Here is a 16,493-nt window from a genome sequence, read left to right on the forward strand (position 1 = left end):
ATAAATAAAAGTTATGCTACAGCTAAATATATTTAAAGTTGCGCTTTTTACATTTTTTTTCCCACCCAACTTTAGTACATGATATCTAAAGGTGAGTGGGGAGCTTCTGGAGCAGGTGAGGCAGTGATGGAGAGAGGAGAGGAGGGGGCTCTCTGTCTTTCTTCCTCGCTCTCTCTCTCTCTCTCTCTCTCTCTCTCTCTCTCTCTCTCTCTCTCTCTCTCTCCCACTCAGCTGCAGCAGCTGGATCAGAATGAGAGCAGTCTGTTCCCACTGGCCGGTTGCGCGTCCTGTGCGCCTGACATGAGCGCGGTGTGCGAGAGTTACCACTCCAGGGAAAAGCTGTTCGTGGACAGCTTCACGTGTCCGAAGGCGGGGGGCGAGTCCACGGCGGTGTTCTGCTGCGGCTTCAGTGACTTGAAGTACTGCTGTGATGACCCGAACAGCTTCTTCCCCTACGAGTATGGATACATGTGGTGGCTGAGGTGAGGGACCACTGTGACTGTGTGCAGAGGTGGAGCTCCGTTTGGGTTCAGGAGGTGATCAAACTGCCTGTTGCTCAGTTCAGCAGCAGCCCACATGTTTCAGGAGCAGACTGGTCTCTGCGTCCCTCTGACCAGCCTGGCTGAACTGAACACCTCCGGTTCGCTCAGGAAGGTGTTCCTGACATTTAGCCTGCGGAGTTTCCGCGCAGTGAGGAATTTGCATGTTGCGTTGCTTTATGTCAGATAACAACAGCGGAACTGGGTTGATTAAAAACGTTCAAACAATGAAGCGTAAAATAAACGAGGCGCTGCTTAATGTCAGCGGGAGCTGATGAGTTTATGAAAGCTTTATTAATGAACTGAGCAAAGAGCAGCTATTCAACAAGTATTTCAATGAACAGTGTGTGTGCTGAAGTATCTCAGTGTGTCCCCAGTGCTGACAAACCGGTAATAAAACCAGAATCTCGTTAACACTGGAGTTTGGGGCGTGCTGTCGTGGCGTAGAGGATAGCGCGACCACATTTGGAGGCCTTGAGTCCTTGAAGCGGACGTCGCGGGTTCGATTCCTGGACCCCGTGATATTTGCCGCATGTCTTCTCCGTTTCCTGTCAGTCTATTTTCATATAAGGGACACTAGAGCCGACGAAAGACAGGGCAGAAAAAAACACTGGAGTTTGATTTAGTAGTGAAACTCCATTAAAATGTTTAATTATAGTTAATTGCAGCATCTGTAATTAAATAGCTATTCAGGCGCTAATAAATAAAAAATAACTGAAGGGCTTATTTTAGGATAAACACCAATGTTAGTGCACAAACGCTCAATTTAAAAGCCTCATTTGCTGCTAAATTATTGAATAAATAGCAAATAGAGTTCTGTTTTGTTTTTAGTCTGTTATACCAGCCATCAGATTGGATCAAAGTTCTGTTCTATCGCTTCATCTTTCCAGAGTTTCAGGAACTCCTGATGATTCATGAACTTCTTCAGAAATGTCGCCTGTAGATGTCCACATTAATGTTAGAGACTCTGCTGCTGCTACATGTTTAGCACTGAGATGCTATTTTAGGCTTGAGTAGCTTCAACTCCTTTTAGCACAACTTGAACACAATAGTCTTTTCCAGCAAATGGTTTTTGAGACAGGCGTTGACGCCCGATGGACCAAGAGAAGTAAGTGCCTGTACTTGTATAGAGTTTTATCAACTCCAGAGGATCCTAAAGAGCTTCACACCACATTCATCCATTCACACATTGACAGTGTCAAGCTACCTGATAGTAGCCACAGCTGCCCTGAGGCAGTCTGACAGAAGAGAGGCTGCCAGGCCCTCTGACCAACACCAGCACTGCAAATATGGACGACATAACCAGAAGTGATTTTATGGGATCAGTGTACCTCTCACACTCTACATGTATTAAATCAACTCTTAAACTTTCAATAATTTAATAGTTGTTGCAACTCTAATTTCTTGTCATAAACCAGAAAAACAAGAGGAGTACACTGATCCTGTAATGAAGCTGCAGAGTCTTTCAAGTGGTCTTTTTTTTTTTAATAACCCTGAAGACGTTTCAGAGTCGAATCCACAAGTTAGAAGTGATTTTGTTGTCCATCACTGCCTTTCGTGTGTGGATGTCGATTCTGCATCAGATAAATGGAAATACCAGAAATGCGTGAATACAAAAGTTCTGGACAGAAACTTTGTATGTTAGGAAAAAAAGTGGATTAATTGCATTAAAGTTTTCTGTGCCTTAAGAGCCACGTAATTCTTCAAAATCAACACGTTAAAGTCACGGATGTATAACATATTTGCTGAAAATGTTTTATGAGCTGAACAGTCACTGAGTACATTTGCTTTTATATGTTTATGAAATGAATATGCTATTTTAGTCTCAGCCAGACTGTGCAACAGCTCTGAGGTCCAGGAGAATTACTGGCTCTGGTCTGTGTATGCTGGCCACTATGTGTCGTTATGTGGCATTATGTATAATGAGCTTGTGGCTGTGCTGTAGACTCTAATGCTGCATAATGTATATCCTGGGAAGCACACCAGAATCTCAATATGTTCTTATGAGCGCAGATGTTTCAGCTCAGTTTACACTGAATGACTGTTATTTTCAGCCGGTCGGTATGTGTGTGTGTGGGGGTGTGTGTTTGTGTGTGTCCGAACGGTGAAACCAACAGAACCAGCACATTCAGTCCAAATTATCCATCATGTTTTTAATGGACACACTAATCTGAATCTGACATCCAGCTCGGAGTCTCTGCCTGAAAACTGGACCGTGTTTCCAGGTTGGCTGATTTTCTTGACTTAATTTTCATTCTTGTATTTGCAGAATATAAAGGTAATCGCGTGAAATGATCTAATAAAAGATTAAGCAGGCTTCATTTCTCTCATCACAGAACAGACTCTGTCTTATCACTGCTTTGCATACAAAAAAGTTGTCAGCTTTAATTACTCGACACACCTGCAGTTTTTATTTTGCAAAATTGATAAAGAGGTGCAAAACTATCTTTCCAGCAGGAAGCCGAAGTGCTGCAGCTGCGAGCGGAGACAAAGAAATCTTCTAGTCCCACTTTGTTCTCTGCTCTAAGCTTCCTTCTGCTGTGCCCTGCAGCCTCGGAGCTCTTGTGGGTCTCTCCGTTGCGGCTGTGGTCCTGCTTGCTTTCGTCATCACTCTGTGCGTCCTCTGCTACCTGTTTGTCACCACCAAACCCAGAGGTCTGGACAGCGGACTGCCCCTTCGAGCACCAGGTACTGTCTCCAGATGCAGCGTCTGTGTGGGGCCCAGTCTACTAAAACATTGACATGCTTTAAATTATTCAGTAGTCCACTGACAATAGTGTTGGGGGGGCGAAAAAAAGATGGACTGGGCTGTAAATGTATTTTCAAGGTCTTAAACTTAATATACAGAATAATGTCAATAGTTTTAGCCTGTCTGTCTTCACACATATGACATTAAGTGTTACCCCACAGCGTTCATCCCTCTGGGGTTTGAATAATCTTGGGAAGAATTCAGTGGAGTTTATAGGGCTGTAGAGGATCATCTCTATGTGACAGGCCTCTTACTCGTGGAATGTGCTTAAGATGATGTTTCAAACTAAATTTACCTAAGTTCCAGAAGTGAAATGCTTTAAACGTGTTTTCAGTTTAGAATTGGTGAGTGGGAAGTGATTGAAATTCTAACAATAAGCCCATTGTGACAAGGTCAAATAAAATCTAGGCAGCATTAACTGTAGGAGAAATATTCCAAGTTTGAGTCTCACCTGAGGCATTACTGCATCTGACTGCAGGATCCCTGTGCCTGTGGGGCTTTTTTCTGGGCTCCTTCTTTTCCAAACTCACATGCATGACAGGTTTAGTGGTTGGTGTGTGACGGTGTGCACAATCGACAATATATCTTGGTGTTAGCATTAGCTCTGTAACCTCTTTGACCCTGGAAAGAATGAAGCAGGAACAGGAAGTCAGTGACTGGCTGCTGGGTGCAGATTTACATGAATCAATCAAACTAAGAATTATTGAGTATGAATGTTGTCAACCAGCTTTATATAAAAATTAAAAGGCTGATGTACCTTAACTGGTTGTTGCCCATTTTTAGAGTTTTCAGACTGAAAATGTTTGAATTAGCTGACTTGGCAGCTTGAAGGATTGATGTATCTGTTTGTGTAACCAGATGGCCAAAGATACACTTTTGCACATTTGACCAGGGACGACCCATGGTTTTAAGAGACCTTAAACAGACTTTAGATGCATTTCCATTATCCATAGAATAGTGCAAATTAAAACTATGACAATAAATTTGCTCAGTGGAGGCACGCTACTTTTGAAAAAACTCAGGTTTTTCAATAAAAAGTTTTTGCGCTAGAATGAGTTGGTTTTTCAGCCGTATCATATTTCAGAAAGGTTGCAAAGGAAACACTGTTTTCGCATCTCATGAGTCACGTGATCAACAACTGGAAGTTACTACTGGCGAAAACGACAAAGAATACAACAGGAAGTGGTGGCAGAATGATGTTTTTTCTCAGACAATGTACAGCTGGAGCTGCACCAGAGCTCTCACAGCATCACACAGTTCATAAAACATTGCATGTCATTCGGATATGTTGAATCCGCATCTCCTCCATAAAACAGCCAACTACGACATCCTCAGAACACAGCCGCTGCCAGGTAGGCGGAGCTTGTTGCTCCAACACCTGAATTAGATGCTGAAGTCTCCTCTGATTGACTGATAGATGGGGATTGTTAGCGCCATGGCTGAATTATGAATAAATCTCATGTAACTATTTACATCCGTCGCTGCCATGATTTTTAGTGACTTATCACATGAGCGAGCTTATTCACATAAAAATAATAAATTTTATTTATAATTTATTTATTCAGATCAAAATATTAAAGGGACATTACTAGATTGCCCTGGGCAGGCAAGGTGCCCAGAGACCGAACCAGCATGCCACTCTGTGCAGCTGAAACTCCTACTGCCATCGCCACCATCACGCTGTGTATTACTATGCATATTGTTTGATATGTACACATTGACATCTCACTTTGACAGAAGATTCCTGGCACTATTTTTACGTGAAATGCTCCGTATGAGTTCTGTTGAGTTCCACTCCAGGCTTAATCAGGGCTCTGCAACGCCAGCTTGATTCAAGAAGGCTCACATCTGTTTGGGTCTGTTTCTGTAGGAGCCTTTAAAGTAATTTGTCTGATGTTCATTTATTTAGGTTTCAAGTTTTTTAGTTTTCTTATTTGCTTATGAATATGTAGTTCAACTAAACTTGTAACTAGGGGCTATTCACCCCCCTGCTTGAGTAGCAGGGAAGAGAGTGTGACTGCTTCACGTATTGCAATCATTTTCAGTTTAATTGTGTCTTGCACATAATTTTTCTAAGTTGTATGTTTTTATGTGGTAAATTAATGAAAGGCATGTTTTAATCTCAATGTCTCTTTTTTAACCAGCAGCGTTTTGTTCCTCCTCTGAATTTGCTGCAGTATCAGTTAAGAAATCAGCAGCAGATAAAGATGAATTACTAGAGCATCAAAGGAAACAATTATTGAACTCTTCATTCAGATGTAGTTACGTTAGCTATACATTGTGTCTGTATCTAATAAACGTCATATCCTGCTGCCTCAATATGATAACAGAGAGAGGACAGAGCATCAAAATGAAAGCATTCAAAATATGAATCACAGCCCAGGAAATGAGGATCATAACTATATGCTGTACATAATGAGGACACAACACAATGCCATCCATCTTAACAAAAAAAGAAAAAAAGCTAGGTGTCACGGAGCTTTATCTTCTGGAACTGAGGCCCATCAGACCTCAGTTCCAAAAGATAGATTGATGGACTACAGGAGCCCATCAATCTCTCAATTCTGAAAGCAAAAACATTATTTGGCAGAAAATTGCCCATGCTTTCATGGAACGAGTTTTCTCACAGCCTCCAATAAAAAGGGATGATGCAGAAATGCTTCAGGATCACAGCCGTTTCCTTAGAGGACGCTCCAGTGAAATGGAAGGAATTCATTACCTGGATGAGTTTGACATCACAGATAGAGTAGAGCAGTCACCACAAAGGTGCTCTACAAACTGCAGGAGAAATTTAAAAGCCAACTTTATTCTCTCTTTATTGAGAGAAAAATGATCCTAACTTTTCCTTTATTTGGAAATGCCAACAATGTTCCCTTATCAAACATAAATAAATGTGTGAAGGAGCAGAGATCACAACCTCATTTTGGTTAAAGGGAACTACAGATGCTACAGATGTCACTTTATTGGATTAGAAAGAACAAAACGTGAAAGTGAAAGAGGCAATTCTGACAGCACAAAGTGTCTTTGTTGTGGAGGAGTCGATGTGCCAGTATTATGTGCACAGTTGGAACAAAAGGTTCACTGAGAGACGACTGGCTTCTTCAAGGAGAATGGCATCTGTTTGGCTGTTTGTGTGCTGGATACATCAATGATGATTGAAGAAAATGGATTCCCATTGAAAAACCTGGTTCTCAACACCCAACTGTGTTACTCTTTCATCCAGAGGAAAACAAAGACAGCTATGAGTTTATTGATATGGACACAACACGAAACAACAGAAAACAACACGTCTGTGTCAAGCGGCTTAAAGGGGCAGTATTATGTAAAATTAACTTTTTAAGCTTTACATCATTATTCCCTCATCAAAAATATTCCTGGAGTGTTGCCTTGATTCTTTCATGCATGTTTGAGAAATCCTTTAATCACTATGGCAACCATTCAGCTGTGCAAAACGTCTGGGTGGACCTAGCTCCACCTTCAAGACTCAGCTCCTCCTTGAAGTTACAGTTTCCAAGGACGGTTTCCTGAGGAAATGTGCAAAAGATGAATGAATGAGTTGAGTAAAGAAACTGTGGGTAATTTGTTTCTTTCTACATGGATGACTGTTTGGTGTTTGTGGCTCCTAATAACAAAGTGTGATTCTGGATGTAGTCATCTCAGACCAGGGGCCTCTCTATGAAACTACTCTCTACAGCCTGTCTGTGGCGCCTTACTGCTCTCAGAATAGGTATTTTTGAAATATGTTTAATCTGAAGGTAAACTCTTTGTAGCAGTTCATCACATCCCAGGAGTTTCATCTTTGGCATTATGGGACACTTTGAACATGGTGGTCATAACAATTTCATATAGCAAAACAGGAATGTCTTAAACAACTAACCAAAGAGCTTCTAAATGTGGATGAGTTTTACCGTAGATCTCCGACAGCAGAACGTTTTACAAAACACTAATCACTAAAACTGAATTTGATATTATTTCTACACAACAAGCTGAATATATTGTATCCAAAACGATGGCTGAAAAAGTAAGAAGACAGGTTGATTGCTTGCACATCAGCTAACATCAGTGAAACAAACAATCCCAGTGATAAAACATGGGAGATGAGGGGGCGCGACACACTAATGATGCAGAAATAAATTCCTGCTTTAGAGATTTTTACAAATCAATGTACAGCTCTGACTTGCCCGCTGGCGCTGATGAGCTGAGAAAACATTTTCAGATCTCTGCAAATCCCTTCTGTCACTGCTGATCATTTTAATGAGCTTGAGGAAGATCTGACAACTACAGAAATAGCGTCAGCATTCAGAAGCATCCAAAGCAGGAAAGCACCCAGTCCGGATGGCCTTGCTACTGTCAGTGTGACCTCAAAGGCAGTACCAATACTCATCCATCAAGCAGTTTTATCTTTATTGTTCAAAAAAGGCAAAGATCTGCTTAGTTGCAGTTTTTAATCGCCCTACCTCTCTTCTTAACACCGACTCAAAAATTCTTGCTAAAGTATTGACATGTCATCTTCAGAATTTAATCCCAATGATTATGTTCCCTGATCAGACAGCATTTAAAAAAGATTAATATTCTTTTAACATCAGACACCAGTATAAAATTCTATACCATTAATCTACATCCAGAAACAAAAACCTGTGAGGTAATAATGTCATTTGATGCTGAAAAAGCATTTGATTGGTTGGAGTGAGACTATCTTTTCAAACCTTTAGTCTTGTGAGGAACGAAAGGCTTATCTTCTAATATATCTGAGTCTCTGCAGAGGAAAACCTGGGAAACCACCTGCTGGATAAAACATAACTTCCTGTTTTAGCATTCTGTCCTGGTTGTGTTACCAGTCAGTCACCATCCTGTCTCTTTTACAGTCTGACCTGAAAAAGAAAAAGGATAATGTTCTGTTCCTGCTTTCACCTTTTATTATTATTTCAATAAAACTACTTGTGCCTGTATGCAATAAAATCTTAAAGTTGATTTTGTTATTAGACACTCAAATTACCTGACATTTCGACTGTATGCCTTCGTCTTCATCAGAGGTGTGACAGCTGTTGTTCCTAAGCCTAGCAACAAGCCGGAAAAAAAAACAGGCATTGCAAGAAATCTTGAAATCAGCTACAGCGGACCACGGTAAACGGGAAAATCACATCATGGGTTGGGAAAGGGCCAAGATCATCTAAAGGGAAAACAACAGACAACAGACATCATGGAAACGGTGGAGGTTAGGAAACAAACCTACACAGCCACAGGATTCTAGCCTTCCCACACCTGGAATGACATTGTCAAGCAAAAAGCCAGCAACAGTAGGCGGTGTTAGTTTGTCGTCATAGTGATGGGTTGATGCTCCCTTTGGAAACATCTAGGACACCTCTTCAAGTTTTCTTTTTTCTGGTTTTTCAGACTAAGGAGAATACCATGGAAACATGTCAGGTATGCCTGAAGAGACAAAGTAATCTGAGCGTCCAATACAAAAGAAACTTTAAGACATTCTTGATAAAAACTGTTTAACCTTTATTGCTGCCTCTGTCTTGGGTGCAAAATGTAATCTCGGTCTCTGTTGGGTTTTAAGAAAATTATTTTATTTTGTGAAACACAGCTTGAATGTATGTGGGTCCCACTTTTTCAGTATTACACCAAGACTACTGGCTTTGAGCCATTTGTGTCATGGACAAGCCTGTCTCTTCCTCATTATGAATCATGTCTTGGTGCATGTTCCTCATAGTAGGCCATTCAAGCTTAAATGGGTTAAGTTGCTTTGATAAATCTGTTGGAGAAGCAGCAATATGTATTTCATACTGAATCCAAGCTCAAGTTTTCGTTTTTTCATTTTTCCAGACGCCATCATCAGTCAACAAGGAGCGGGAGCCGGCCACAGCAGCGCCCCTGCTGGCCCACAAGGCCTCAGGAAACACTTTGTAAGAGGCAAGCTAGACTGTGACAACCAGCAGCCAGACCCCGACCGCCTTTTCCAACGCTGTTTCATGGCCACTGTCACATCCATCAATGTGGAGAACCCTACATAGGACGACACTTTTTTCAACATTTTGGATTTGAGTTAACGTCTTTTTTCTTCTCTGCCCCTATAGTATAATCTGAGTTGTTGTTGTTTTTATTTTATCAACAAACACAGTATTATGTAATTCAACAGAACAAAATTGCAAGTGCAAAATCTTTATTATGGCCCCCATCTGTGGGAAAACCTGAACTGCAAGTCCGATTTTTGACATGTAACATTTAGTATTTGAGCTTTAGTTTTGTAGCTGTTTAATTAGTTAACATTCAAGTAACCATTATATCTGTCTTGATTTTAAAAAATGGAAGCTTTACTGCCCATAACAATGAACAAAAATAATTGAAATTCCGATGGAGATTTATTCTTGTTTAACAGCTCAGATTATCAGAACTAAACAGGCAGATGGGAAACTGGTTCTCTAATAGGAGAAAAGTGAACACTTGCTTTTCTGGGATTGCTGTTGTTAAGCCCTTATTTGGTATATGATTTACTTCATGTCGTTAATTACTTGTACTTTTATTTAGCAAAAACAATGTGAGCAGTAAAGTCTGTTTATCACCATCTATCCTGTAATTTTACACATTCTGCTCAATTCCCTAAAAGTGTCAGTATTCTTTGAGATCTGAATAGACTTTATAACCACAGTCCATTAGCACATCATGCCCGTCTTTTCTCTTGAATCATTTACACAGGCGCACATATTTAGCTCAACAGCACCCAGATCAACACCATACTAATGTCGTGTGTGTATTTTCAGTTCTATTTTTAAGGATTCAGGGATAATAGTGTTTGTCTGGTATCAAACCTTTACAACCTGAAGATGTCAAAATTAGTTTTTTGGTCATATTAAAAGAGATTCAATGTGGGGAAAATGAGGACTGAAAGCATATAATTTGGTGATAAAAGTGCCTAATATCTTTAAAGCTCTAGAGAAAAAGCAACATGCAGTTTGTTAGGGCACCTTGGGTTTCAAAAATACACTCATAAAGGTTAAGCTCACAAATAGCTTAGTGGAATGAAGTGGGTGAAACAATATTTGACTGTTGTGAGGATTATTAATATCAGATCAAATAAGTAATAGGTGGCATAACCTCCACCTTGGATACCGGTGATGATGTTATGAGAGTGTTGTCATGCAGTCATTCTATCTTTTTCTACACTATGTTGGCACAGCTGATGTAACTGTGTGCCAGATTATCACCAACTCTAATCCAAGTCTAAGTCAATTTCTACACGTTCCCTAGTAGTGGAACGATTTATACGGTTCTGTCTCTTAACAGTATTGGCGGGACTGATCCTCTTTTGCATCTTTGCAGGTTGCATTCACAGCCTACAAATCAAACTTTTTTAAGACAGTATGAACAGCCCATTTCTGATCTTTTCACACTCTAAAAAAATCTGTGTATGTATTACATATAGAACACAAATAGAACACAGACACACTATGAAAATACGCATCCATATTTTCATAGCATCTGCAGCCTGAACTGTTATGTTTTTAATCCCACTTTTACGTCATTAACATGAAACATTCTGAAGAAGCCAGATGCTGTAAATCCGGACCTTAGCAATGTTTAAACTTATGTCTAAATGTACGTGTATCAAGTTTTAGCAAGCATTTCTGCGTCAGTCAGTCAAACTTTTATTTCAAAACAGAAAGTAACTAAATTATTCCGTTTTATTAGATATGTAGTTTAATGATATGTGGTAAAAACCCTCCCTTATGGGTCTTTGTTAAATGTTAAGTATTTATCACTCTCTCAGCTCAAACTGTAAGTGCCAAGCAGACCATTTTTCATTCTGCTAAAATTAAAGTGGTTGCTGAAAAGTGAAGAGAAAAAAAGAAGCAAAAATTCCATTGCCAATTCTTAGAAGCATTAGTAATCCTGCTGAAAAGTTCTGCTGAGAAAACCCACTTACACACTCCAATCATGTTACAGATGGTCAAAAGGGACCAGCTCCATTTTCTAAGGATATTAGAAAATATGGTAAGCACATTATAGCAAACTGATTTAATCTGGGCCCTCAAAAATGAACACACTATGGATAAATTGAGCAACGCGGAATTACGGGGATTTGATCCTTTTGAACTGACTGCTTTCCCAAACGTTACCAGTTCCCATCATTCATACAAATGGCGCTCTTCTTTATAGATAGACCAATGGCAGCTGTCTAAGATTGAACTCACGCTGAGGAAAATGTAAATATTAAAAGGTTATTATGGCTGCTAAATATTTATCTGTGTGGCGTCTTGTTGTTTAAGCTTATCACTTTTGCTTTTGTGCAGATAGGAGAATGTTTTTTGCGCCTTTTTAAACCTGAATATACATTCACATTGTAGTTTTTGGCTGTTGAATCAAGCATAGAAAACTACTCACCAATAGAAGAATATGGTAGTAGGAAGTTAAGTGCCTCAATGCATTCTCTACATCTCTTCGCTGAGGATGCACATGGTTTTCAGCCATGTACACTCATGGCTGAAAACCGAGATTTGGATCTTTGTTGTTGGCTTTTTGACCAAAGAATGTCAGGCGTCTATTTCAGATCTCAGGAACTTGCATCAATACCTAAAAATAAGCAGAAAATGTCTCCTGAACTTTGGCGATTGTCTGTTTTTAGCAACATAGAAAAAGAAATGGCTTTATGTGACCTTAGTTGTGACATGTATTATACAGCGAAGCTAAAAATATGAGCTGTAACACATGCTAGCAAAGTGATTTTGTGTCTTGGGCTAATAAGCAAACAAGCTAGTACTGCTTTGTGAGCCTCCAACCATCCTGTTAGCATTTGGCTCAAAGGAAAACTGCGCCTATGAACAGAAATAGTACAAATCACTTCCAAATTAGTTTTTGTCTTTTAAGCAAACATTTTAAGTAGTAATTATTACAATTTTAGTAGCAAATAAGTTCTGCTTTATTTAGCACTTTATGGCACCATTTCGTGTTACCATTCTGCTTCTTTCTACTTTGATTTCATACCCATTAACAGACAATTGGTTCTAACCCATAGTCTCATCTGATATAAGACATTCAGAACTCTTCACAGAACTACATTTCCTCCTAGAATACTATGAGTAGAATATAGAAAGCTACCTAAATGACTTTTTGCCAAATAGCAGATACGAAATGTTCCATCAGTGGGTACAAACTGACATGGTTGGTAAAACTCATCTCATGGTTTTGAATTGATTGTGGATTTGAAAAGACGGGTACAGGAAAACCAAAACCTCAATGTGATTACGGTGCAGGTGAGGCCGTGCTTCGTTTTATGCCTGTAATTTCTAAACATGAACACTACACCGGTTTTTATCTGATGAGAGGTCTGCATAAGACCTAATAAAAATTGAGTACTGGAGCTGTTAGGTACATGTTATGCAAAACTGAGAATCTTCAGTAACTTCAACCTTTCACACAAACATGGGCCATGAAACATGTCACTGTAATATGGATCTTTTTTGCCAAATGAGTTAAAATAGTCAAGGTGAAAGAACATAGGGCCACCAAAATTCAAACTACAAATGTAGTCCTTTTAGGGATTTTTAACTCCTGTTATGAACATGGAGTCTTCATGAATGTTTATCTTACCAATGTATTTTGGTTTTTTGTTTGTTTTATTTTAACAACTTTAACAATCCCCTAATCATGCAATATTTGAAAGAATTGAAATAAGAATTTTTTTTTGTCAAAAAGGGATATGCAAATTAATGCACACCCAAAATACAGTATATCAAGGGTCTTATATTTGCCTTACTTATAGACAAGCACCTAATTTTCAAAAAGTTTGTGGTTGATTCTTTTCTGTCTTGATCACCAAGAAAACAAAATGTTTTGTGTGTTCTCTGCCAGGTTTAATGCCCCAAGTTTCCGACTCTGTAACAAATCCTAGATCCTTGTGGCCCCATTTAACGGTCAAATTTAAACTGAAGCATAAAGTGTGGCAAATAAAAGACAAATATGTTTTATTGTGTCATTTTTTTATATATATTTTATGAAGCTTTAAAATCATTCTTTTTCCATCTGCATTCCAAGAATCACACTTTTGCCACCCATTGGTGCCTAAAGAAAATTTTACCTCTTAGCTTACTAAGAAGTAAAAGGCCATTTTAATTTAAGCTTTAAATTTGACTTTTGATATTGATCAGGGGCTGCACAGTGGTGCAGTTGGTAGCACTGTTGCCTTGCAGCAAGAAGGTCCTGGGTTCGATTCCCAACCCGGGGTCTTTCTGCACGGAGTTTGCATGTTCTCCTTGTGCATGCGTGGGTTTTCTCCGGGTACTCCGGCTTCCTCACACAGTCCAAAAACATGACTGTCAGATAAATTGGTCTCTCCAAATTCTCCCTAGGTGTGAGTGTGTGTGTGTGTGCATGGTTATTTGTCATGTCTGTCTCTGTGTTGCCCTGCGACAGACTGGCAACCTGTTCAGGGTGACCCCGCCTCTCGCCTGGAACGTTAGCTGGAGATAGACACAAGCACCCCTCCTGACCCCACTAAGGACAAGGGTGTTAGAAAATGGATGGATGGATATTGATCAGTAAATGCAAAAACTAAGAATTACTCTACAATCCAGCTTTTATTAATCCTGTAAGATGTTTAAATGAAGTAACTCTCAACAGAGCTGCTGCACCACGCTGCCACATTGTGTGGTGCCACATTGTGGCAGGTAAGGTTGGAGCTTACCTGCTTTAACCTTATTGTCCTGTTGTGTTGTGCAGTCAGAAAGAAATAAATCTTGTGACTCATGGATTCACCAGTTCTCCACTCCAATATGATTTCTGCGGAAAGGATCTGAGTGAATTTCAGAGCCGCGATGCTCACGGAACAACGCCACAAATGCAGCTTTTAAGAATATTCATGAATGTAAATATCTTTCAAGATAGTTAATGTTGTTTACACAAATGTTTATGTTTCATATTATTGTACTAAATATTCGTTACTGTACCTCTTGCTTTTATGTGTGTATTTTCCATTCTGAGGACATTTTTGTGTGTTGTTTTCATTAAATCTTAAATTGCTTAATCTTTTTTTACCTCTTCTACAGTTTCTTTTTGCCATATTGGTATAAGAAAACAGTTTGTTTTTCTGTTCCACGTTAGGGGGGGAAACGTGCGACTTTTTGCTGTTGCCTTGTTACTCTAAAGTTTTTTTTAGTGGGATTTGTGCAGATCGAAGAGCCTTTCTACTCCTCTTTCTGCCTTCTGCATCCCTGCTGAGTTTCAGCTGTTCTTATCCTCTGTGGAAGCTAAAACCTGAGACAAGCACGACAAAGCAAGACATGATATCTTTTATCATCATAGCAATAATGCATGGCACAATTGTTGCTATGACAGCATAAAAAGAGTAAGCGCTTTATTGTAGACAGAAGAGGCTAGAAAGGTGTTTAAATGACAGGCACTGGCAGAATGTCTCAGTACATTTGTCTTCATCCAGCATAGTGGTGGGAGCTGATATTAACTAATACCAACAGAGATCATTTATATTCTATTCAACGACGAGCTGCAAAGAACATAGTTAGTTTGGTCTAAACCAACTCAGATGTAGTTCAGTTTAAACTATGAGGCGCCTTGGGATGCAAATGTGTTTCTGTTTTGCTTCTTTTTTTCTAGACTGACAATTTATTGGTCATTTTTAAAGCTAATTATATGAAGCTTGAAACAGTTATTGGGTATCTTGGTGATTTTAAGGGCTGGGCGAGGCTTATTATGCCTTCATAGAAGAATTAGATCATGAAGACCTGAGTGCATAATATAATGATATAATGTAATAATATGTCATACACATATGTACAGTACATGCCAATATTACTATTATTGCTGATGTGGCAGATAACTTCCCTTTCAACACCTTGGGGAAAACGACCACACTGCTATCTTCACCCCTGCTTCTCTGCTTCAGTTAAACTTCCCACAATCTTGTGACGCTATCACTGTCATGTGACCAAACAGAGACCACATGACCGACCTCCTCCTGTCTCCAGAAGAAAATGGTAACAAGATGGAAATAAATACCATTAACATTGACCCAGTTTTATTCATCTGACCAATACGATGCGTAAAAAAAAAGACTAATATCGGCTGATAGTCTTGAAAAATAATTACATAAGGGTTAGCAAAGGTTCCCTCTAAAACAGAGCTTTGTGCTATTGTCACATGATATCAAAATGGCCTCACGTGTAGGAAAGTTCTTGCTAACAGTCACTAAGCACTTTAAGTTGCAAGGTTCAGTTATAATGAAGGAGGCCTTGAAAAACATCCAGCAAGGTAGCTAGCCTCATTTCTTTTCAGGAGAAACAGAACCTGTTGGGTTAGTACAGTTTCCATCCTGAAGTTCTGCTGCAGGTACAGCTCAATGATAGACAGCTTTGAGTTTCTAACACTGCAATTTTTAAACATTCGTAAGCATGAAAGTTATTAGTAAAAGTTACTTTTCTGTACTATCTCCCCTCCCAGTGGAATAGTTCAACAAAACAAATAACTTTAAAAGTGTGAATTGATTGTAGATTTTTTTTTCTAACCCACACAGGGTCACTATCATACATATTTAATGCAGGACTAAAGGTCAAGCCCACTGATTTCAGTTTACTAATCTCATGAGACAAAAGAAGATATTGTGATCGTTCTTATTTTGAAGTTGCTGCTTTTCTCAACCTGTGAAGGTCCTAATATTAAAAAAAAGTATCGAAAACATTAAAAACTGTAAAATAACAGTTGAGTGAAACATCTTCAGATACTGTTTACTGCCAGAGATTTTTAGCAGTAAGCAGTAAAGGCTGTCACCATGTCTTAAGCACATGTTGTTTGTTGCTATGGCTTCTCAGTTCTGTTTTTGCTCTTTTTCTGCAGGTGAAGCAGATTTCTAAGGTTTTCTTATTCTCTTTATCCTTCTTTCTCACCTCTATTCTTATCTCCTCCTTTTTAAATGGTCCATTTCTTTCCCTTTCCATTGCTGTGTATTTTGAAAAAAACTCAACACCCCAAACCCTTAGGTGGCTCATGAAAGACGAAACACAAACAAACAGATTAGAGGGGTATGTGGCCTAACAAACCCATTATTATCAGAGGAAGCTTGACGATGCAGGACTCTGAATGTTAAAGTCTGGCACAATACGCTGCTCAAAAAGAAACAATAACTGTGCCATTAAAGTACTGGAATAGTCCATAACACCCTGAGCCTGGACTATTCTGAAAAGCTGAATCCATGC

At 39.3% G+C, this 16,493-nt stretch overlaps 1 protein-coding gene across 1 annotated transcript; it reads left to right on the forward strand.

Annotated features, from left to right (window-relative positions):
* Positions 1 to 287: 287 nt before the first annotated feature.
* shisal2a (shisa like 2A) lies at positions 288 to 13,254 on the forward strand. The gene is made up of 3 exons (XM_005813029.2): positions 288 to 482; positions 3,091 to 3,227; positions 9,118 to 13,254. Exons 1-3 carry the CDS (start codon positions 301 to 303, stop codon positions 9,303 to 9,305), a joined length of 507 nt encoding a protein of 168 aa, XP_005813086.1. The 5' UTR covers positions 288 to 300; the 3' UTR covers positions 9,306 to 13,254.
* The last annotated feature ends 3,239 nt before the right edge of the window (positions 13,255 to 16,493 follow it).

This window comes from Xiphophorus maculatus, chromosome 9 (assembly GCF_002775205.1).
Source record: "Xiphophorus maculatus strain JP 163 A chromosome 9, X_maculatus-5.0-male, whole genome shotgun sequence".
NCBI lineage: Eukaryota > Metazoa > Chordata > Actinopteri > Cyprinodontiformes > Poeciliidae > Xiphophorus > Xiphophorus maculatus.

Coding starts and splice junctions, on each gene's coding strand:
- shisal2a (XM_005813029.2), top strand. CDS start 301: ATGAGCGCGGTGTGCGAGAGTTACCACTCCAGGGAAAAGCTGTTCGTG. Junction 483..3,090: donor GGATACATGTGGTGGCTGAG/GTGAGGGACCAC, acceptor TGTGCCCTGCAG/CCTCGGAGCTCTTGTGGGTC. Junction 3,228..9,117: donor ACTGCCCCTTCGAGCACCAG/GTACTGTCTCCA, acceptor TCATTTTTCCAG/ACGCCATCATCAGTCAACAA.